Raw genomic sequence first — 23514 nt, forward strand, 5'->3', positions numbered from 1 at the left:
ACCTCAACAAACAAAAAGCAAATAATCCAATTAAAAAATGGGCAGAGGAGCTGAACAGACAGTTCAGCAAATTTCAAAGAAGAAATTCAGATGACCAACAGACACATGAAAAGATGCTCCACATCACTAGTCATCAGAGAAATGCAAATTAAAACCACAATGAGATATCACCTCACACCAGTAAGAATTGCCACCTTCCAAAAGACAAACAACAACAAATGTTGGTGAGGTTGTGGAGAAATGGGAACCCTCCTACACTGCCGGTGGGAATGTAAATTAGTTCAACCATTGTGGAAAGCAGTATGGAGGTTCCTCAAAAAACTCAAAATAAAAATACCATTTGACCCAGGAATTCCACTTCTAGGAATTTACCCTAAGAATGTAGCAGCCCAGTTTGAAAAAGACATATGTACCCCTATGTTTATCACAGCACTATTTACAATAGCCAAGAAATGGAAGCAACCTAAGTGTCCATCAGTAGATGAATGGATAAAGATGTGGCACATATTCACAATGGAATATTATTCAGCCATAAGAAGAAAACAAATCCTACCATTTGCAACAAAATGGATGGAGCTAGAGGGTATTATGCTCAGTGAAATAAGTCAAGTGGAGAAAGACAAGTACCAAATGATTTCACTTATATGTGGAGTATAAGAACAAAGAAAAAACTGAAGAAACAAAATGGCAGCAGAATCACAGAACCCAAGAATGGACTAACAGTTACCAAAGGGAAAGGGACTGGGGAGGATGGGTGGGAAGGGAGGGATAAGGAGGTGGGGGAAAGAAAGGGGACATTATGATTAGCATGTATAATGGGGTGGGCACGGGGAGGGATGTGCAACACAGAGAAGACAAGTAGTGATTCTACAGCATCTTACTACACTGATGGACAGTGACTGTAATGGGGTTTGTGGGGGGGACTTGGTGATGGGGGGAGTCTAGTAAACATAATGTTCCTCATGTAATTGTAGATTAATGATACCAAAATAATGAATAAATAAATAAATAAAATGACAATCCAAAGTGTTGCTTGGAGATTCGAATGAGATAAGTTTGTTCAGTGTGTGTAGTGCTGGAAGCTAGGCATCAATTCAACAGCTTTATGTGTTTTAACTCATTTAATTAAATGTTACCTAACTTGGGATAGTAATATTATTATCCCCATTTCACAGATGAGAAAACTGAGGCTCAGAAAGAATACATTTGTCTGAGGTCACACAATGGGTGGTGAAAAATGGATTTGAAACAAGCTTTGTCTGATTCTACATGCCTGTGTTTTGCCTTTCTGAACTTTTCTAAGTCAGTGCAGGCTTTAGGAAGAAGTAGAGAATTAGTTCAATTCAGAAAAGAAAACCAGCTTAGAAAATTGAACAGGTCTTTAGATGTGTCTACAACATTCAAATATTTTAGGAAAGAGAAAATTAAAAGGGAGTAGCCAACTTGGGCCTTCAAGACCATTTCTGTGGAGGAACCAAGCCTGTGTGTGCAAACCTCTCTCCACACAAGTCTCGGAGGCCCCAGGTTCCCAAGGTCCTGCCACCATACCTTCCTTTCTCGGCTACTGGATGGAGAGAGATACTTCTGAGATTGCCAGTCCCATTTATGCCACCTTATTTGTACCTGAACCCATCCTCATCTTTTCTCAGTCTTGGGAAAACGGTGTTCCTTCTACTTGAAGACAGCCTCTGACCCTCCCCAACCCTGCCAACTCCTAAAGCTCACTCCATCATTCACACATTTCATCCTTTCTAACTTTTCCAACACAGTGCTAAACATGGGAATGACACTGGTGTGGCTGAGAGTTGCTTTGGTCTAGCAGGGAAAACAAGTGTTAAGCAAGTGGACACTTCCAGCTGATCATGGAAAATTGGACACATATGTTTATATATACCACCAACCCAACCCACCCCCACTTGCTCTGAAATCCCCTAAGAAAGGAGCCAGACACTACTGGTTAAACAGAACAGACTGGACACATATGCTTATCATGGCCCTCCCCTGGTATCTCCAGTAGCTTCTCAGAATAACATAATTTTTTAAAAAGAACACACACACAGGAATAATGGGAGGCTGCCATGTAAATTTTTCTTTATGTTTCCAATACAATATAATAATTAAGTCAGTGGGATTTAACAACTGGTGTTGGGATAACTGAATATTCACTTGCAAAAGAATGTAATTGGACCTTTCTTTGCACCATACACAAAAACTAACTCAAAATGAATCATAGACCTAAGTGTAAGAGCTAGAACTAGAAAACTCTGAAAAGAAGGCATAGGCATAAATCTTAGTGACCTTGGATGAGCCAAAGTTTTCTTATATATGACACAAAAAGCTGAGCAACAAAAGAAAAAGAAAATAAATTGGACTTCATCAAAATCAAAAACTTTTGGGCTTCAAAGGACAATATCAAAAGAAGAGAGAAGACAACAAACAAAGTGGGAGAAAAAATTTGCAAATCATATGTCTGATAAAGGACTAGTCTCTAGAACACATAAACAATTAAAACTAGAAAATAAGAAGACAAATAACCTAGCTTTGAAATGAACAAAGGATCTGAACAGATATTTATGAAAGAAGGTATACAAAAGGTTAAAAAATGCTCATCATTACTAACCATTATGGAAGTGCAAATCAAAACCACAATGAGATACCACTTCACACCCAGCAGGAAGGCTATAATCAAAAAGACAAATAAGTGTGGGTAAGGATGTAGAGAAACAGGAATCTTCATACACTGCTGGTGGGAATGTAAAGTAATGCAGATGCTTTGGAAAACAGTCTGATTACTCCTAGATACCTATCCATGGGAAATGAGAACATGTCCTTACAAAAAATTGTACCTTTATGTTCAAAGCAGTACTTCTAATGACTAAAAACTGTAATCAACCCAAGTACCCATTAACTGGCGAATGTATCACTAAAATGTGGTATATCCATGCAATGCATTATTATTAAGCAATTAAAAAAAAAGAAGTACTGATCCATGGGACATTGTGAATGAACTTTGAAAACACTGAGCTAAGTGAAAAAAGTCAGTCACAAAACACCATGTATATACTGTATTATTCGATTTGTATGAAATATCCAGAACAGGCAAATCTATAGAAGCAGAAAATAGATTAGTGGTGGCCTGTGGCTGGCAGGGTTGAGAAGAAATGGGGAACCACTGCTAATGAATGTGGGATTTCTTTTGGGATGATGAAATGTTCGAAAATTGTGGTGATGGCTGTATAACTCTCATAAACTAAAACCACTGAATTGTACACCCTAAGTGGGTGAATTGTATGATATGTGAACTGTATCTCAATAAAGCTGTTAAAAATAGTAACTGCTGGGAGAACCAAGATGGCGTGAGTAGAGCAGCGGAAATCTCCTCCCAAAACCATATATATTTTTGAAAATATAACAAATACAACTAATCCTAAAAGAGAGACCAGAAGACAGAGGACAACAGCCAGACTACATCCACACCTGTAAGAACCCAGTGCCTGGCAAAGGGGGTAAGATACAAGCCCCAGCCCGGCGGGACCCGAGCACCCCTCACCCCAGCTCCTGGCGGTAGGAGAGGAGTCGGAGCAGGGAGGGAGAGGGAGCCCAGGACTGCTAAACACCCAGCCCTAGCCATCCACACCAGAGCACAGACACACAGTGTGTGCGTGGGGTGCTGGAAACTAGGGAAACAGGACAGTAAGACCTGTGAGCGGGTCCTGCAGCTGGCGCACCTGGGACAAAGAAAAGCAAGTGCTTTTTGAAAGTCTTAAAGGGACAGGGACCCCACGGCTGGACGGAAATGCCCCAGGACACTTAGCCCAGCAGCTGGGAATCATGGGGAACTCTGGGCACCTGAACCCCCGCAGCACAGCGTGGAGGCCCCTCACTGCAATAAACAGCCTCCTGCCTGTTCCTCCTCGGATGTGGCTCCACCATATTAAAGAAGCAGCCTGAGGCAGCCAATGCCCACAGCAACTGCAGCGCAAAACTCCATAGCGGCTGGGCAAGATCAGAAGTGCTGTCTGCACTCAGCTGCCCAGCACAAGCCACTAGAGGCCGCTGTTCTCCCAGGAGAGGAAGGCCACAAACTGGCAAGAAGGGACTTTCTCTTACCCAACGCACGCGCCAGCTCCCCACAAATATATCTATCAACATGAAAAGGCAGAAGAAATTGATACAGACCAAGATCACAGAGGCAAACTCTGAGAAGGAGATAGACCTAACCAGTCTTCCTGAAAAAGAATTAAAAATTAAGCTCATAACCATGATGATGGAGCTGCAGAGAAATATGCAAGAGCTAAGGGATGATGTCCGGAAGGACATTAAAGAAATGAAACAATCTCTGGAAGGATTTATAAACAGAATGGATAAGATGCAAGAGGCCATTGATGGAACAGAAACCAGAGAACAGGAATGCATAGAAGCTGATGCAGAGAGAGATAAAAGGATCTCCAGGAATGAAACAATATTAAGAGAACTGTGTGACCAATCCAAAAGGAACAATATCTGCATTATAGGGGTACCAGAAGAAGAAGAGAGAGAAAGGGATAGAAAGTATATTTGAAGAAATAATTGCTGAAAACTTCCCCAAACTGAGGGAAGAAATAATCGATCAGACCATGGAAGTTTACAGAACTCCCAACAGAAAGGACCCAAGGAGGACAACATTAAGACACATAATAATTAAAATGGCAAAGATCAAGGACAAGGACAGAGTTTTAAAGGCAGCTAGAAAGAGGAAAAAGGTCACCTACAAAGGAAAAACCATCAGGCTATCATCAGACTTCTCAACAGAAACAATACAGGCCAGAAGAGAATGGCATGATATATTTAATGCAATGAAAGAGAAGGGCCTTGAACCAAAAATACTGTATCCAGCACGACTATCATTTAAATATGAAGGAGGGATTAAACAATTCCCAGACAAGCAAAAGTTGAGGGAATTTGCCTCCCACAAACCACCTCTACAGGGTATTTTAGAGGGACTGCTCTAGATGGGAGCACTCCTAAGGCTAAATAGATGTCACCAGAAAAAATAAAATCACACCAAAGAAAGCAGACCAACCAAATACTAACTAAAGGCAAAAAAATGGATATAAAATCAACTACCCACAAAAGCAGTTAAAGGAAGCACAAAAGAGCACAGGATTAAACAACCAACATATAAAGAATGGAGGAGGAAGAATAAGAAGGGAGAAAAATAAAGAATGATCAGACAGTGTTTAAAATAGCTTAATAAGTGAGTTAAGTTAGACAGTAAGGTAGTAAACAAGCTAACCTTGAACCTTTGGCAACCATGAATCTAAAGCCTGCAATGGCAATAAGTACATACCTTCAATAATCACCCTAAATGTAAATGGACTGAATGCACCAATCAAAAGACACAGAATAATTGAATGGATAAAAAAGCAAGAACCATCTCTATGCTGCTTACAAGAGACTCACCTCAAACCCAAAGACTATAGGAACAGAGAAAGACTGAAGGAACAAAACAGCAGCAGAATCATAGAACCTAAGAATGGACTAACAGTTACCAAAGGGAAAGGGTCAGGGGAGAAAGGGAGGGAAGGGAGGGATAAGGGTGGGGAAGAAGAAAGGGGGCATTACGATTAGCATGTATAGTGCCTGGGGTGGGCACAGGGAGGGATGTGCAACACAGACAGGACAAGTAGTGATTGTACAGCATCTTACTACGCTGATGGACAGTGACTGTAATGGGGTTTGTGGGGGGGATTTGGTGAGGGGGGACCCTAGTAAACATAATATTCTTCATGTAATTGTAGATTAATGACAACTAAATTAATTAATTAAAAAAAATAAATATTTGGCCAAAAAAAAATAGTAACTGCCAAAAACGATTTGAGCCAGCAACTGGGGAAAGAAAATGGTAATGAAAAATGAAAGATGGTAAAGTGAAGGCAGCACATGTGAGAATGTGGCAAATTTGGTTGTGAATGAGAAGTGAAGGGAGATACAGGAAGGTTCTGGTTTGTTGGCAAAGAAACACTTTGGTGGGAGGGGTCCACTGCTGGTGGGAGGGGTCCACTGTTGGTGGGAGGGGTCCAGTGGAGAGGACGATTTGAAGATAGAGAAGAGAGGGAGGAAGACTGGTGGAGAAATGCCGACAAGATAGCAACAAGGCAGGGCATCTAGAGCCCATTTGGGGGACCTGGCATTTGAAAAGAGGTGGGAACAGGGGACCAGAAGGAAGGAAAAGATTAATGCATAGGCAGTCAACAATGTATCAAGAGCTTGGACTGAAAATTATTTATATGACTTTGATTTGAAAACTATCAATAATCCCTGCAACTCTGTAAAGACCATCTTGCCAGACACTCCAGGGGTTGATTATTCTCCTTTTGCCCCAGGCCAGCCCATTCTCAGCTCTTCTCTGCCCTGCTCTAAGCAGAGGGAAACTGGCTTCTGGAGTAGCCTTATATTCTGACTTCCAGTCGGGTTTGATCCAATGGAAACACCAGCAGAAGCTAGGAGAGCTACAGGAGGGAAAGGCTGGGGCATTTTTTTCCCACTCCCTCCTTGCTTGGAGGCCACATCTCTGGTACAGGCTGTGTCTTCATGAGTTCAGCTCCTACAGGATAGAACCCCCCCTCATGCTTTTACTCCAGCTTTTACTGGGCTCTAAAAACACTGCTTCCTCCCCTGGCTCCTTCAGCCCCAGTAGTGTTGATGACGTCCCACAATTGTGGCTTCTTGCTGAGATCTTCAATGGTACTGCACCATACATAATATCCCCAGCTCCATCCTACTGCCTAAACCGGATCCTTGCTATATTGGATCATTCCAAATGATTATGACAACTTACACTGCCATAAATGCCTGGGATAAGAAACTTAAACATACACATTCCACTGCAGAGAAATTTCCTGTGTCAGCCAGCAACCCAGTGACCCAGTCACCTTCTTCTGTTCAACAAGTGGCAAAATAATGCCACTGCAAAAACTTCCTCTATATGTTGTCACTGCTAGCTGAGGCCACATAAAGTAAAACATCTTTTCCTATATGGACCCCTTCTCTTGGGAAGACTCACTAGTCCTTGAAAATTAAGACCATTCTTATAATCAGTGAAGAACAGACTGAAATACTGAAGAGCAGCCCAGGGACAAACCAGAAGACAGTCAAATTGATTTTCCGTTTCTTTTCCTATTTTAAAAATTGAGATTTAATTCATATATCACAGAATTTACCCTTGTAAAGTATACAGTTCATTAGTTTTTAGCATTTTTGCAGTTATGCAACTATCGCTGCTAATTCCAGGATATTTTAATTACTGCAAAAAAAATCCCCATACCCATTAGCAGTCTCCCCTTTCCCCCATCTCCACAGCTCTGGAAACCTCTAAGCTACCTTCTCTCCCTGTGGAGCCAAGTTGACTTTACTGGTATAATTTTTAATACCACTTAATGTATTTTCCCATATAGGATAGGAAAAAATATGTGTTTTCCTATCATAATTTGGATCATAGTTTTCTGTTTTCTATTCCATTTGTATGCCTATCGAGATACAGATGTTGCTCAGAGTCCAGTCAGGAAAACAGATGCCACACCAGCTATTTTTAATCAACAGTGAGAGATTTTAATATAGAGAATTGATTAAAGAGCTGTTAAAAGGAAAAAGGGGACTCTGAGGTCACACAGGGATAGTAATTGCAGGAAGCAGCTACTATTCCTGGCATGTGGAGGGGCAAGGGTTAGAGACTGGAGTTATTAGAGCCTGGAGTTGGGAAGCGGGGGAGCTGACCAGCTAACGCTGCTGCTCATGAGCTCAGATAAAGAGCCCATGGTGCTGGTATGTCAGAAAGGCACAAGAGGTTGGTTCTGGAAGGGCTGGAAAAAGCTAGGGCCTGGGACTAACTGCCACTGCCAAGGTGAAGAGCTGTCGCCCGTGTAACAGTATCAGGAACAGGAGGCAAAACAGGAAAGAGCAAGTCCCTTCTCTCTCCTCCACCCTCCTTTGAGTACCGCTGTTGGCAAAGCCTAAAAGGAAACCAGCTGGCCAAGGATAAATGTAGTTGGCAGAGTTCCAGCTCCAGCATTGTAGAAGGTCCAATTTGAGGCTGGTGGATGATAGCTTTTTAATAATTAACATAATCTGTTCTAAAACTATGGTTAAATGCTCTAAGCCAAGGAACATTGCCCTGACCATAAACAGCCCAGGCTCCTAGATATGGTCTGAAACCACTGGTTGACCAAAAATAACCTTGCTCCAAAAAATTAGCATTATGCATGGCATATTTCTAAAACTGATTTCTGCCCAGTATTACCTGACTTGCCTGGTCTTTACAAAGGTTATTGTGCCTTCATTATAATGGCGCACCTCATGACAGATTTGTGGGAAGGCTGCCCACATATTATGAGACCTTAGATCCCTCTGGTGCAAGTGACTGGGGCATACTGACTGGTAAAGACACTCTTCAAAAATTCCATCTCCTGTACCTCACCTTATAGTATTAAGACTTATTACTTATCTAACAATAACAGTTTCTTCTTTCTTTCATCAGTGCAACCACCACACTCACACTGTCACTCTGAATCTAGACCAATTTCCCTCGTTTGTGTGATCTGTTTCTCTTTCCACGCATATAAAAGTTCTTTGTTCATGCGTGCAAAGTAATTTCTCTCGGGTAGTGTGAATTCCTCCCTGTTGAGCAGTTGATAGTGTCAGAACATTTATAAGGACATGCCAATAGAAGAGGATTTCCATTGTAAATGGGACAAAAAGAAGAAAACCTGCATAAGGATTTCCATGTTCCTTTGTATTCTGTTCATTTATAAGTAAGACCTGGTATGAAGTGTATATAGTCGGATTCTAGGATGAGCAAAAAGAAAAATGGCAGGCAGGAAATTACCCTTAGCCTCCAGGCAGGAAACAGGAGATTTCTTCTTTAGAAAATTTCAGTTGCTGAGAAAAGAGCAATACAGCACTGGAAGGGCTCTCCCTCCTCAAATATTATGGAATCCAGGAAATAGAGCAAGCAGGAAGAATCCCAGCTGACTGGGAGAGTAATCAACCCAGGTTGATACAGGGTTTCAGAGGTCTCTGAGTAGGTCTCTTGGGGTAGAGGGGATATAGAACTCTGATATAATAGGGTATTGAAAGACAATGTGAAAACAAATTAGAAACCTTGGGAAAAAAAAAGTTGTATAAGAAAAGATATATTACATGTACACTACCTGTTTCAGCATTGGCTAATATTTATATAGGTATAATAAAATGTTGCTATTTACAGTTACTGTTTAACTAAAACTAATTTTATCACTATATTGATACGACAGGGGAGGAGTGGTAGAGCGTCAAAGAGTTAAATGCACACTTACTAAAGTAGAAAGAAAATAACGTGCAAATTTACCAACTCAAGAAATAGTACCCCAATCAAAGAGATGCTACTATAATGGCTAAAAGCTAAAAATCATAGTCTTTCCTAGCACCCAGATTGTAATCTCCAAATATCATTTTCCACTATTAACACAGAAAAGAATGAGTGCTCATAGAGAAAAAGGTGGTCTCAGATCTCAGGCAGGAAATATATAAGATAAGCCTAAGATATCTTACAGCTCCAGAAGGCATGGAAGCTTTCAAAGACTACTTAAGTCATATCCAAAGCATAGATACCAGCCTGAAGGATTACACTGGACAAAGATGGGAAAATTGAAATGTCAGAAAGAATAATGACTGCAATGGACCAAATCCTTCAATTATGCAATAATCCATAAATTTGTAACTATATTTAAACAATTTAAAACTGGCAATTTTCTAAGTTGCTAGTGAGCCAACTCATTTTTTAGAAAACTGGTGCATTAAACCTGACTTTTCTGTATAAATGTTATTTCAGAGAAACCAAACAGTTAATGAGGGAAATTTCCTCTTCATACAAATATTTTATCCATAAATGTTAAACTTAGAATATCAACATTTTGTAAGATCCAACAAAATAGTGATTCTGGGCAACAATAAATAAGGCTGTTAAAATCTTGAGGTGAAATCTTTAGGTGAAAAGTTGGTGGGAAACTTTATAATGATGGATAAAGCTGGCCCCGAAGCCACTGATAAACCTCATTATCACTAAAAGGGAAACAATCTAATGTGTGCTTCTTGATGTACTGCAGCAGGAAATACACAGCATCACCTGTGAACTATTCTGTTGAAAAGAGACAAAGAAATTGAACCTGAACTGAATCTAGCCTTTAGATCTAATTAAATTTACAGGAAATTTAGGAGACAGAGAAATATGTTAACATTTTAAATCACACTACTAGGATGGGATCAGCAAAATCTACAACATGGAATATTCTATGGGACAAACGATCCCATTTATTCAACAAATAAAAAGTATTGAAAGAAGGAAGGTGGAAAAGGACTTGGATAGACATCTCTCCAACGAAAATATATAAGTGGCCAATAAGCACATGAAAAGGTGCTCAACATCAGTAGTCATCAGGGAAATGCAAATCAAAATCACAATGAGATATCACTTCACATATATATATCACTTCACATTCATTAGGATGGCTACTATGAAAAATTTTTCTCAAAATTTTAAACAGAAAATAAGAAGCATCAGCAGATTTTTGGAGAAACTGGAACCCTTGTTCATTGCTGATGAGAATGTAAAATGGTGCACCCACAATAGAAAAGGTTTAGTGGCTCCACAGAAAATTAAATATAGAATTACCATATGATCCAGCAATTCCACTGTGAAGTACATATCCAAAGGAATTGAAAGTAGGGACTCAAACAGTTAATTACACACCAATGTTCATAGCAGCATTATTCACAGTAGATAAAACATGGTAACAACCCAATGTCTATCAACAGATGAATGGATTAACAATATGTGGCATATCTCTGGAATGGAACATTACTCATCTCAGTCATAAAAAGGAATAAATTCAGATACATGCTACAAGTGGATGAACCTTGGAAACATTATGCTAAGTGAATAAGCCAGGCCCCAAAGGACAAATACTGTATGATTCCATTTTTCTGAGGTACCTGGAATAGGCAAATGCATAGACAGAAAGGAGAATCGAGGTTACCAGGGACTGGTGGGAGGGAGGAAAGGAGAATCATTGCTTAACGGGTACAGAGTTTCTGTTTGGAATGATAAAAATATTCTGGAAATTAGATAGTGGTGATGGTTACACAGCATTGTGAATGTGCTTAATGCCACTGAACTGTACACTTTAAAATGGTTGAAATGATAACTTATGTTACATATTTTTTACATAACAAAAATTTTGCAAGCAAAAAATGGGCAGGGGGATGACAATAAGAAACTTCGAAGACACATCAATCAAATGCAATGTGTGAACCTGTCTGGCCCCTAATTCAAACAGACCAACTCTAAAAAGATAGTTTCTGTACAAGCCAAATATACTCACAACCTAGGACCCAGCAATTCACTTCAGGGAATATGTCCACAAAAATAAGTGCTTAAGTCCACAAAAAAACATGGCCAAGAACACGCAGTGTATTATCAAATCCATTAACCATCCAAACACCCTCCGCCGTAGAATGGATAAATTATAGTACTCATACAGTAGAATGCTATACAATAATGAGAACAAAAGAACTGCTTCACACTACTGCAAAGATGAATCTCACAGACTAATACTGAGCATAATAAGCCAGACATAAAGACCATATGCTGCTGATTCCATTCGCATGAAATTCAAGACAGAACAAACCAATATACAGAGATCAAAGTCAAAGGGTGATTGCTTCTGGTGACTGCCTGAGATGGAGCATGACGGAATCATTTGTGGCGAAGGAAGTGTTCCAGATCTTCACCTTGGAGGTGGTTACAGGGGTGCCTCATATGTAAACATTCACTGAATGGTGCTTTTATGATTTGTACACTTTGCTACATACGATTATGTCTTAGCAAAAGAAAAGAAACATGGGCTGAAAATGAAAAGTAAGCTGCCTCCAACCTCAAGTTGCTGCCCTTTGGCAAGGACTGGCCAAGCTGCAGGGAGGACAGTGAGCTCTGGGGGTGGGGGTGGTGGTGCCCAGATAGCAATGACCATTTTTAAAGGAAAAAAAGTAAACTGAAGCCATGACATCTCTGGGGATTTTTGGTTTCCATGAGCAAAATGTCCAAAATGGCCTTGGACCCCTCACAAGGGTAGGAGGCTGGAACTGAGAGCTACCCCTCGCCCTCCACTCCCCCCATAACATCAGGCAAATCAATGGCTATGGTCTCAAGGAAAGTTAACTATCTTGGTTGAGCCTCTGGGGTGGAGGGACAAGTTCTCCCTTGGGAGTCTACAATGACTAGCTTGCCCATGCACAGGTTTAAGGCTTGAGTTTATTCCACCTTGTAGTTTTAGAAATTCTATTTTCTGGGAAACTAACATGAAGCAGTCCTGATTTGGTAAAATTCGTAGGTACCATGCAGGAGCAAATAAAAATGGACAGGTTTCAACCAAATGCACATGTGTGCATTAGCTCACAATTCAAGCTAGTAAAAACACTAAGAAACAGGCCACTCTGAGCAAAAATTGGCAGAAGCAGCAACGAGTAGAATAATACCCTCCAATTTCTTCAGATAGTGAAATTGTTATAAGATATATTTTAAATGTAAAAGTAAAAAATAGAATCAAAAACACAAGAAAGGAATAAGATTATATAAAAAAGAAGAGATAATTGAAAAAGAATAAAAAAAAACTTCTAGAAATAGATAATTAAATTCAGATAAATAAAAAATACTAAGAGGGTAGAGAATAGAAGGTCATCCAAATACATTGATAGTTAGAATAAATGTAAATAGACACAACTACAAAAAATTTTTTTAAAAAACAAGAGATTTTTCAGGGTAGATTAAAAACAATATCCAGGGGCGGAAGATGGCGGCGTGAGTAGAGCAGTGTAAATCTCCTCCAAAAACCACATATATCTATGAAAATCTAACAAAGACAACCCTTCCTAGAATAAAGACCAGAGGACACAGGACAATATCCAGACCACATCCGCACCTGAGAGAACCCAGCGCCTCGTGAAGGGGGTAAGATACAAGCCCCGGCCCGGCGGGACCCGAGCGCCCCTCCCCCCAGCTCCCGGCGGGAGAAGAGCAGGCAGAGCGGGAGGGAGACGGAGCCCAGGACTGCCAAACACCCAGCCACAGCCATCCAGGCCAGAGTGCAGGGCCCTGGATACTAGCAAAACAGGGCAGCAAGAACAGTGAGCAGGCACCGGTGGCCTGGCACCAGGGGACACCAGAAAAGCGAGCGACCATTTTTTTTTTTTTGTGGTCGTTTTGTTTTGGCAGGTGCTTTTTGGAAGTCTTAAAGGGGCAGGGCGGGACACTTAATCCAGAGGTAGGGAATCCGGGATCTCTGGGCACCCTAACCCCTGGGCTGCAGGGAGCAGGGAGGCCCCTTACGGAGATAAAAAGCCTCCAGGCCGCTCCCCCTCCAACGCGACTCCACCACTTTGGAGGAGAAGCCCGAACCAGGCCACGCCCACATCAACAGCGGAGATAAACTCCATAGCAGCCGGGCAGGGAGCAGAAATGCTGTCTGCGCACAGCTGCCCAGCACAAGCCACTAGAGGTCGCTGTTCTCCCAGGAGAGGAGGGCCACAAACCAACAAGAAGGGAAGTCCTTCCAGCCGTCACTCGTCCCAGCTCTGCAGACTATTCCTATCACCATGAAAAGGCAAAGCTACAGGCAGACAAAGATCACAGAGACAACACCAGAGAGAAAGGCAGACCTAACCAGTCTTCCTGAAAAAGAATTCAAAATAAGAATCATAAACATGCTGAACACAGAGGCAGAGAAATACGCAAGAGAAATGGGATGAAGTCCGGAGTGAGATCACAGATGCTAGAAAGGAGATCGCAGAAATGAAACAAACTCTGGAAGGGTTTATAAGCAGAATGAATAGGATGCAAGAGGCAATTGATGGAATTGAAACCAGAGAACAGGAACGCATAGAAGCTGACATAGAGATAGATAAAAGGATCTCCAGGAATGAAACAATGTTAAGAGAACTGTGTGACCAATCCAAAGGAACAATATCCATATTATAGGGGTACCAGAAGAAGAAGAGAGAGGAAAAGAGATGGAAAGTATCTTAGAAGTAATAATTGCTGAAAACTTCCCCAAACTGGGGGAGGAAATAATCGAACATACCACGGAAATACACAGAACCCCCAAACAGAAAGGATCCAAGGAGGACAACACCAAGACACATAATAATTAAAATGGCAAAGATCAAGAACAAAGAAAGAGTTTTAAAGGCAGCTAGAGAGAAAAAGGTCACCTATAAAGGAAAACCCATCAGGCTAACATCAGACTTCTCAACAGAAACCCTACAGGCCAGAAGAGAATGGCATGATATATTTAATACAATGAAACAGAAGGGCCTTGAACCAAGGATACTGTATCCAGCACGACTATCATTCAAATATGACGGTGGGATTAAACAATTCCCAGACAAACAAAAGCTGAGGGAATTTGCTTCCCACAAACCACCTCTACAGAACATCTTACAGGGACTGCTCTAGATGGGAGCACTCCTAGAAAGAGCACAGCACAAAACACCCAACATATGAAGAATCGAGGAGGAGGAATAAGAAGGGAGAGAAGAAAAGAATCTCCAGACAGTGTATATAACAGCTCAATAAGCGAGCTAAGTTAGGCAGTAAGATACTAAAGAGGCTAACCTTGAACCTTTGGTAACCACGAATTTAAAGCCTGCAATGGCAATAAGTACATATCTTTCAATAGTCACCCTAAATGTTAATGGGCTGAATGCACCAATCAAAAGACATAGAGTAACAGAATGGACAAAAAAGGAAGACCCATCTATATGCTGCTCACAAGAAACTCACTTCAAACCCAAAGACATGTACAGACTAAAAGTCCAGGGATGGAAAAACATATTTCAAGCAAACAACAGCGAGAAGAAAGCAGGGGTTGCAGTACTAATATCAGACAAAATAGACTTCAAAACAAAGAAAGTAACAAGAGATAAAGAAGGACACTACATAATGATAAAGGGCTCAGTCAAACAAGAGGATATAACCATTCTAAATATATATGCACCCAACACAGGAGCACCAGCATATGTGAAACAAATACTAACAGAACTAAAGGGGGAAATAGACTGCAATGCATTCATTCTAGGAGACTTCAACACACCACTCATCCGAAAGGATAGATCCACTGGGCAGAAAATAAGAAAGGACACGGAAGCACTGAACAACACAGTAGAGCAGATGGACCTAATAGACATCTATAGAACTCTACATCCAAAAGCAACAGGATATACATTCTTCTCAAGTGCACATGGAACATTCTCCAGAATAGACCACATACGAGGCCACAAAAAGAGCCTCAGAAAATTCCAAAAGATTGAAATCGTACCAACCAACTTTTCAGACCACAAAGGCATAAAACTAGAAATAAACTGTACAAAGAAAGCAAAGAGGCTCACAAACACATGGAGGCTTAACAACATGCTCCTAAACAATCAATGGATCAATGACCAAATCAAAATGGAGATCCAGCAATATATGGAAACAAATGACAACAACAACACTAAGCCCCAACTTCTGTGGGACACAGCAAAAGCAGTCTTAAGAGGAAAGTATATAGCAATCCAAGCATATTTAAAAAAGGAAGAACAATCCCAAATGAATGGTCTAATGTCACAATTACCGAAATTGGAAAAAGAAGAACAAATGAGGCCTAAGGTCAGCAGAAGGAGGGACATAATAAAGATCAGAGAAGAAATAAATAAAATTGAGAAGAATAAAACAATAGCAAAAGTCAATGAAACCAAGAGCTGGTTCTTTGAGAAAATAAACAAAATAGATAAGCCTCTAGCCAGACTTATTAAGAGGAAAAGAGAGTCAACACAAATCAACAGTATCAGAAACGAGAAAGGAAAAATCACAACGGACCCCACAGAAATACAAAGAATTATTAGAGAATACTATGAAAACCTATATGCGAACAAGCTGGGAAACCTAAGAGAAATGGACAACTTCCTAGAAAAATACAACCTTCCAAGACTGACCCAGAAAGAAACAGAAAATCTAAACACACCAATTACCAGCAACGAAACTGAAGCAGTAATCAAAAAACTACCAAAAAACAAAACCCCCGGGCCAGATGGATTTACCTCGGAATATTTTCAGACATACAGGGAAGACATAGTACCTTAACATACATGGGGGAGTAGGAGAAAAGGGAGGGCTGTACAACACAGAGAAGGCAAGTAGTGATTCTACAACATTTTGCTATGCTGATGGACAGTGACTGTAAAGGGGTTTATAGGGGGGACCTGGTATAGGGGAGAGCCTAGTAAACATAATATTCGTCATGTAAGTGTAGATTAGTGATACCAAAAAAAAAAAAATGTACACACTTCCAATGGTGAAATAATAAGTAACCGGGATGTAATGAATATAGTCAAGATATTGTAACAGCTTGGTATGGTGATAGCTGGTACCTAGAAATGTCATTTATATAAATGTTGAATCACTATGTTGTACACCTGAAACTAATGTAATGTAATACTGTGTGTCAACTACCCTTCAATAAAAAATAATTATCTAAAAAATAAATAAATAAAAATAAAAATAAATAAATAAATAAAAACAATATCCAGCTAAATGTTCTTTACAAGAAAAAACTTCAGATAGGAGAATCCAGAAAGGCTGAAAATGTAAGAATAGAGAAAGATATAGCTGGAAAATAATAACATAAAAAAGCTGCTGTAAAGTCTATTAACATTAAAGAAAATAAGCCTCAAGAACAAAAAAATTTAATAATGATAAAAGAAACTATATAATCATTTTAAACTTGCATGCTCTGAGAACAGGATGTTGAAATGGGTCATTTAGTGTTGTCTCCATTACAGCAAAGGTCCCTATGCTGAGAGCAAATGATTTTAAGATCCCGCCTATTACAAAAGAGGTGGTTCTTAAAAGGTAGCAGGAGAGGCCGTGGGATAGAGGGGCTCGGCCATGCCTAAGTAGTCCTGAGGCAACAGGCTGTCTGGCTACCCTAATCCCTAAAGGAAAGCAGGGTGTCCTGAGAAGCAGCAGCGGCATTTCCATAGAAAGAGGGGCAAAGGCATATATTGCCATGGGCCGGATGGAACCTCTTGAGATGGAGCCATGCCCTAGGTTGTCTTGAAAAGGACCCTGGCAAGGAGACTCAAGCCAGTAGGGCTGGCCTAGTGGAAGCACAAGGCAGGCAGGAAAAAAAGTTCAGTTCAAGGTATAAAGTAGTTTTGAGAGAAACTGTGTTATATGCTGGGCATCAAAAATGATCAGACAGGGTTCTTGTCTTTATGCCTTTGAGCCAGTGAAGGATAAATGGGTATTCAAATAATTTCAGTACAATGAGATACTGATGAGGTTATTAGGTTTTTACCCTGTAGGACTAGATGCCACCCCCATTGAAAGATCTAAGCTGGGGGGTTTCACCGTCGTATTTGGTGCCAATGTGGAGATTGGATACAATGGGGCCAAACATGGGACTGAGACAACAGGTTACAACATTTACTGCTAAACTCAAAATGAGCCTTCAGGGCCTGACCCAAAAAAAAGGGTAGTAGATACAGAGAAATCCTCTGAAGCAAAAAAGTTCAAGCAAAATGTGAGTAAAAGGCAAAACGTGGCTAAGCGTTAGACTGAATGGATTTAGGAACCGGGAGTGAGGAAAGGCGTCTAAATGACTCCCAGATTTCTAGATGAATTAAAGAGAAAGTATGTGATAGTTAAAGCCATGAGAATACGTGATCTTGCCCTGGGAGCATGCACAGAGGAAGAAGAGCTACGAATCCCTGACAGAACCTCACAAGCCTCCAGCATGAGGATGAGGGCATTAGGAAGACAATGTCTACCTGCACGGCTGTGGGCTTGAGGTGTCGAACCCTTATAAGTCTTTGGACATGAGGATGTCCAAAACAAGCTAGGATGTCTAAATGCTTCTGACACAAATTTCTACTTTTAGGTTGTAAATTACATTTTAGGTTTATGAGCCAGTATTTCTATGATTAAGATAAAATACATGAATACATACCTCATTGAGCATCAACATATCTTCAACTTTGGTAGCACCACTTTCGGGCAAGGAAATTAACACAGTTTTGGCTATCTCCTTTAGAATTGTATTGATATGCATTTCACACAAGTCACTGATCTACCAACAAGAAAAAAACGTGGGAGAAAATTCTTCTTTCATTCAAAATGTACTTGAGTTATAACCTAATTTAGGGGGCTGTATCTGGAAACTCGCCTCCCGAGATGGCAGAATTTGGTGGAAATTTAAGGAGAGCAAAGAGAGCTTGACGTGGAACTCATTTGATTCAGCAACCTCATATGTGTTATTGCCTTTCATCCTCATTCCAGTCCAGGAATCATTACTATCCCAGTTTTACAGCTAAAGAAACCAAGTGCCAGAGAAGTAAAGTAACGGGCGGGAGGAACACATGCTAGTGAAAGGCAGAGAATCATACCTAGGTTTATCTGACTCGCAAGACTTGAGTTTTGTCTATTGTACCATGTTGCCACCATAGACAGACTAGCACATCTGAAAAGATATGCTTGTTCTATGTAGGAAATGTGTCAGCAATCAATAGACAGACTCCAATTAGATGAAAGCTTCATCTAGTTAATAGTAGATGCATTATTATTAATATGTAAGCACTCCATTCTGCCATTTCCCATAGTCTACAATTATTCTGCTTTCTAAACTACATTGTGGAGATGAACAATCATTTTAACATATTCAAGGCAAAGTAATTTAGAGACAAGAACAAAGCAACCCTAAATGAAGAGGTCCTAAAGCAGTTAAGGAAACAGAGCATTTTTTTAACTTAATAGATACCTTTTTAGTTAAAAGTCATACCTACTAAAGAGCTTCCAAAGACAGTCAAACTATTACTTATAAGCTGAGTATTAATGTATATAGTTTTAAAAAATTTATCTAGCATACCTTCTTCAAAAATTGATTGAACATATCCAAAACTGAGTCAACTTCTTGAAAGAAGCTTTCTAGTGTTAAAGATGACCATGTTAATATTGTGAGTCCTTGTCTCAACACAAATTCCACCTAAAAAAGGAAAAAAGATAACAATTTCCATTATTAACAGGAGCATCTGCATTTATAGAAAAAGTCTTTTATTATCCAGAAATATTATAGGTTATATTTCCTTAATTATATTTCCCTGACATTATACCTTGTAAAGGTGATTTTTTGTTTTTAATAATCTCTGGCTATCCATGAGGCAATCATGGATTCTTAGAAGCTGCTCATTATTTAGATTTATTTGTTTTTCAAAGGCAACAAAACTTAGACAAGAAATCATTCTGTAGGAAAAATAGGGTTATAAAGTTGTACCAGAAAGACAGAGGGTCTAGGCAAGAGTAGATGTTCTGGAATCTATAATCTGTAGAATAGGAATCTAATTTTAAACAACAGGGAAATCATTATAAACCTTCAGCACTACTAACCTTTTCCATTTTAGGAGTCATCAGATTGACAAACACAGAAGGCACTTTCTGACATAACTCATCATAATATTGCAGAACTCCCTGTTAAAAGTCAAAATGACATGTTTTACTTTATTTTAAAGCAACGTCATATTTTGATTTATACCAGATAGTTTTCATTATACCTACTTCCTCATAGTCCTGCTAAGATGGAGGCTGCTCATTTAAATGTATACTAATTTATTATGCTTTATCCTCACCAGCAAATTACCTGAGGATTCCCTTTAAACAGTGAGTCAAATGGAGCTTTCTATATTTGCATTTTTGATGTTTATAATTTAATTGCCTTTCTAGATTTATGCTATTTTAAATAGTTTGGATAGTTATCCATTCATGATGCCTGCCATTATACATTTCCCCCTTTCTGTTCCTTATCTTCTGGTATATTGAAGCATATTTATTAGATGCCACACTTGATTTCTTGGATCAAAATACATAGAGCACAATCAGAATTAATAAGTTTTTCTATTTTCTTTTAGACATTTCTTAGAGATGGATCATACTTATCAATTTGTACTGTGTGTAATGGGAGATGTAGATCTAAATTAATTCCTCCTCAAATTAATAATATTAAACTATTACAATGTTTACTCATTGTTCAAATGTTCAAAGTTAACTCCTTCCCTGCTATTCTGTTACTTGTATTTGAACTTTTACTGTATACTTACACTTGGCAAAGGACTTCAACTTTCATAATATCATTCAATGCTAACTAAAATCCTGCAAAATGCAACACAAGTGATATTAACCTCAATTTATAACAGTACTTTGACACTCAACCCTCCAAAGTCACAATTAGCCAGTAGAAAAAACTAGGGCTTTTGATGTTGAAGCCAAAATTTCCACAATGCCAACATTTCTGGAAAGTTTTTTCTTTAATAACAAATACTATTTTGGTAAGAGCTAAAACTATTAAACTATTAGGAGAAATCATATGCATAAATCTTCCTGACCTTGGATTAGGTAAAGATTTCTTAGCTATGACATTAAAAACAAGGGAAAAATTAAAGATGGATAAAGTGGTCTTCACCAAAATTAAAAATGTCTGTGCTTCAAAAGACACAATCAAGAAAATGAAAAGATAACCTGTAGAGCAGGAGAAAAATATTTACAAATCATATATCTGATAAGGAATTTGTATCCAGAATGTATGAAGAATTCTTACCTCTTAATAATAAAAAGACAAATAGCTCAATTTAAAAATGGGCAAAGGATTTGATTAGACATTCCTCCAAAGATCTACAAGGAGCCAATATGCACATGAAAAGATGGTCAACATCATTAGCCATGAGGAAAGTACAAATCAAAACCTTATTGAAACACCACTTCACATCCAAATCATGTCCAAATGAAAAAGCAGATAATAATAAGTATTGACAAGAATGTCAATAAATTGGAACCCTCACACACTTCTGGTGGGAATTTTTAAAAATGCAGCCTCTCTTTTTTTTTTTTTAATTAAAGGGTGACACATATGACAGATGCGGAGACCAGAAAATTCAGCAAGACCTGGATTTTCAGTCTGACTCTTACGAAGCAGTTGTTTGCTTCTTGTTTCTATTTCAAAGTGATACAAGGGCTCTGTGTAAACAAAAGCATTCTACATAACTTGTTCTTAATACTAAGCAGTGACAAGGAAGAGTTTGTATATTTTTGGTCCACTCCACAACTAGTTCGATGAGTACTTACTATATTCTTGATGGTGGTATATAGCCCTATCAGTGTAGGCAAAGCCATGTGCTTAGAGAGATTAAGTGTTTCTGGTGGGAATATAAGGTAATGAAGCCTCTTCATTTATTTTTTTAAGGTATTAACAGAACATGTATTTATTTATTTTTTTAATTATTAAATGCTCACCTCAACTAGTGTAGTTATGGTCAACATAGAAAGATGTTACAGAACTATTGATTATATTCTCTATGCTGTACTTTCATTCCAGTGACTAATTTACGTTATTATTAAGATTTTGTGCCTTTTTAACCCCTTCACCTATTTAATCCGCTACCCCAATGCTTCCTCCATGGTAATCACCAGTCACTTCTCAGTATTTATGAGTCTATTGCTGTTGTTTTGTTTTGTTTTTAGATTCCACATATAAGTGAAATCATACTGTATTTGTCTTTTCTGCCTAGCTTATTTCACTTAGTATAATATCCTCTAGGTCAAAGTTGTTGAAAAGGCAGAACTTCTTTCTTTTCCATGGCTGAATAATATTCCACTGTATATATGTACCACATCTCTTTATCCATTCATCTATTAATGGACACTTCAGTTAAGTGCAACCTCTTAAAAAACAAAGTGTGTCAGTTATTTGAAAGATTGAATACAGATTACCACATTACTGAAACCCAGCAATTTCACTCTCAGGTGTATCTCCAAGAGAATGAAAACATCTGTCCACACAAAAGCTTGTATACAGGTGTCAATGGCAGCATTATTTCTAACAGCCAAAAAGTGAAAACAACCCAAAAGTCCAACAACTGATGAATGAATAACTAAAACATAGTATAACCACATAAGGGAATATTACTTGGCCATAAAAAAGAATCCAGTCACAAACACTACATATTTCATGGTTTTACTTGCATTAAATGTCCAGAATAGGCAAATCTAAAGAGACAGAAAGTATACTAGTGGTTGCTAGGGGAAGGTATGGGAAAAGAGATGGGAGAAAATGGGTAGTGACTGCTAATGGAAGTGGGATTCCTTTTGGGGTTGGTTGATGAAAAGGTTACAAAATTGTGGTGATGGCTGTGCAACTTTGTGAATATACTAAAACCACTGAATTATACACTTTAAGTGGGTGAATTCTATGGTATATGAATCATAGCTCAATAAAGTTGTTATTTTTAATAACTGGGGAATCTCTATTCTAATACTGTGGTTTTTATTGTTGTTGCTCCATTTTACCCCACAATATTGATAAATCATTTTTTACTCATTTCATTTTATAGTCATCTTACTTTATTAATTTGTATTTTAATAGTAAACTTAGGATTAAATACATTATATAATGTAATGCACTTAATATATAAAATTATTACAGTAAGAATATTTTTAAAAATTTGCTACTCATCATTGTCATTATCCAGAAGTCTAAATCTGATGTCTGATCATATTTTCACTTTAAGTTTTCCAACTCCAATCTTTTCTTTTGTTTGCATCTCAGTATGTTAATACTATCAAGAATCCACAAGTGAACAGGATAAAGGGCACAAAAATAAACCCATATATACGGTCAATTCATTTACAAAGGGGCAAACGTACACAAAGGAGCCAAAAATATACAATGGTAAAAAGAGAGTCTGCTCAAAAAATGGTGTTAGGAAAACTGGACAGCCACATGCAAAAGAATGAAACTGGACACCTATATTATGCCATACACAAAGATCAACTCAAAATGAATTAAGGACTTAAATTTTAGGCCTGAAACTATAAAACTCCTAGAAGAAAACATAGGGTATAAGCTCCTTGACTTCAGGCTTGGCAACAATTTTTTGGATTCAACACCAAAAGCACAAGCAACAAGAGCAAAAAGAAACAACTGGGACTATATCAAACTAAAAAGTTTCTGCACAACAAAGGAAACCATCAACAAAATGAAAAGGCAACCTATGGAATGGGAGAGAATGTTTACAAATCATGTATCTGATAAAGGGTTAATATTCAAAATATATAAAGAACTCACAGACCTAAGGAGCAAAACAACATACACAAAAATCAAATTAAAATGTGGGCAGGAGAACTGAGCAGGTATTTTTTCAACAAAGACATACAAATGGCCAACAAGTACATGAAAAAGTGCTCAACATCACTAATCATCAGGGAAATGCAAATCAAAACAATGAGATACTGCCTGACACCTGTTAGAATGGCTATCATCAAAAAGGAAAGAAATAACAAGTGTTGGCAAGGGTGTGGTGGAAGGGAACTCTTGTGCACTGTTGGTGGGAATTGGTGCAGCCACTATGGAAAACAGTATGGAG

The 23514-nt window shown here is 38.8% G+C and overlaps 1 protein-coding gene across 1 annotated transcript in view; it reads right to left on the minus strand.

Moving 5' to 3' along the window:
• DNAH8 (dynein axonemal heavy chain 8) overlaps positions 1-23514 on the minus strand; it is a 353325-nt gene that overhangs the window by 258873 nt on the left and 70938 nt on the right. Inside the window, exons 19-21 of the mRNA XM_057494308.1 lie at positions 19490-19570; positions 18972-19088; positions 18057-18176 (exon numbers count right to left, since the gene is read on the minus strand). Coding sequence (XP_057350291.1) covers positions 18057-18176; positions 18972-19088; positions 19490-19570 — 318 coding nt within the window. The remainder of the gene's footprint in view (positions 1-18056; positions 18177-18971; positions 19089-19489; positions 19571-23514) is intronic.

Source organism: Manis pentadactyla, chromosome 16 (genome assembly GCF_030020395.1).
Source record: "Manis pentadactyla isolate mManPen7 chromosome 16, mManPen7.hap1, whole genome shotgun sequence".
Lineage (NCBI taxonomy): Eukaryota > Metazoa > Chordata > Mammalia > Pholidota > Manidae > Manis > Manis pentadactyla.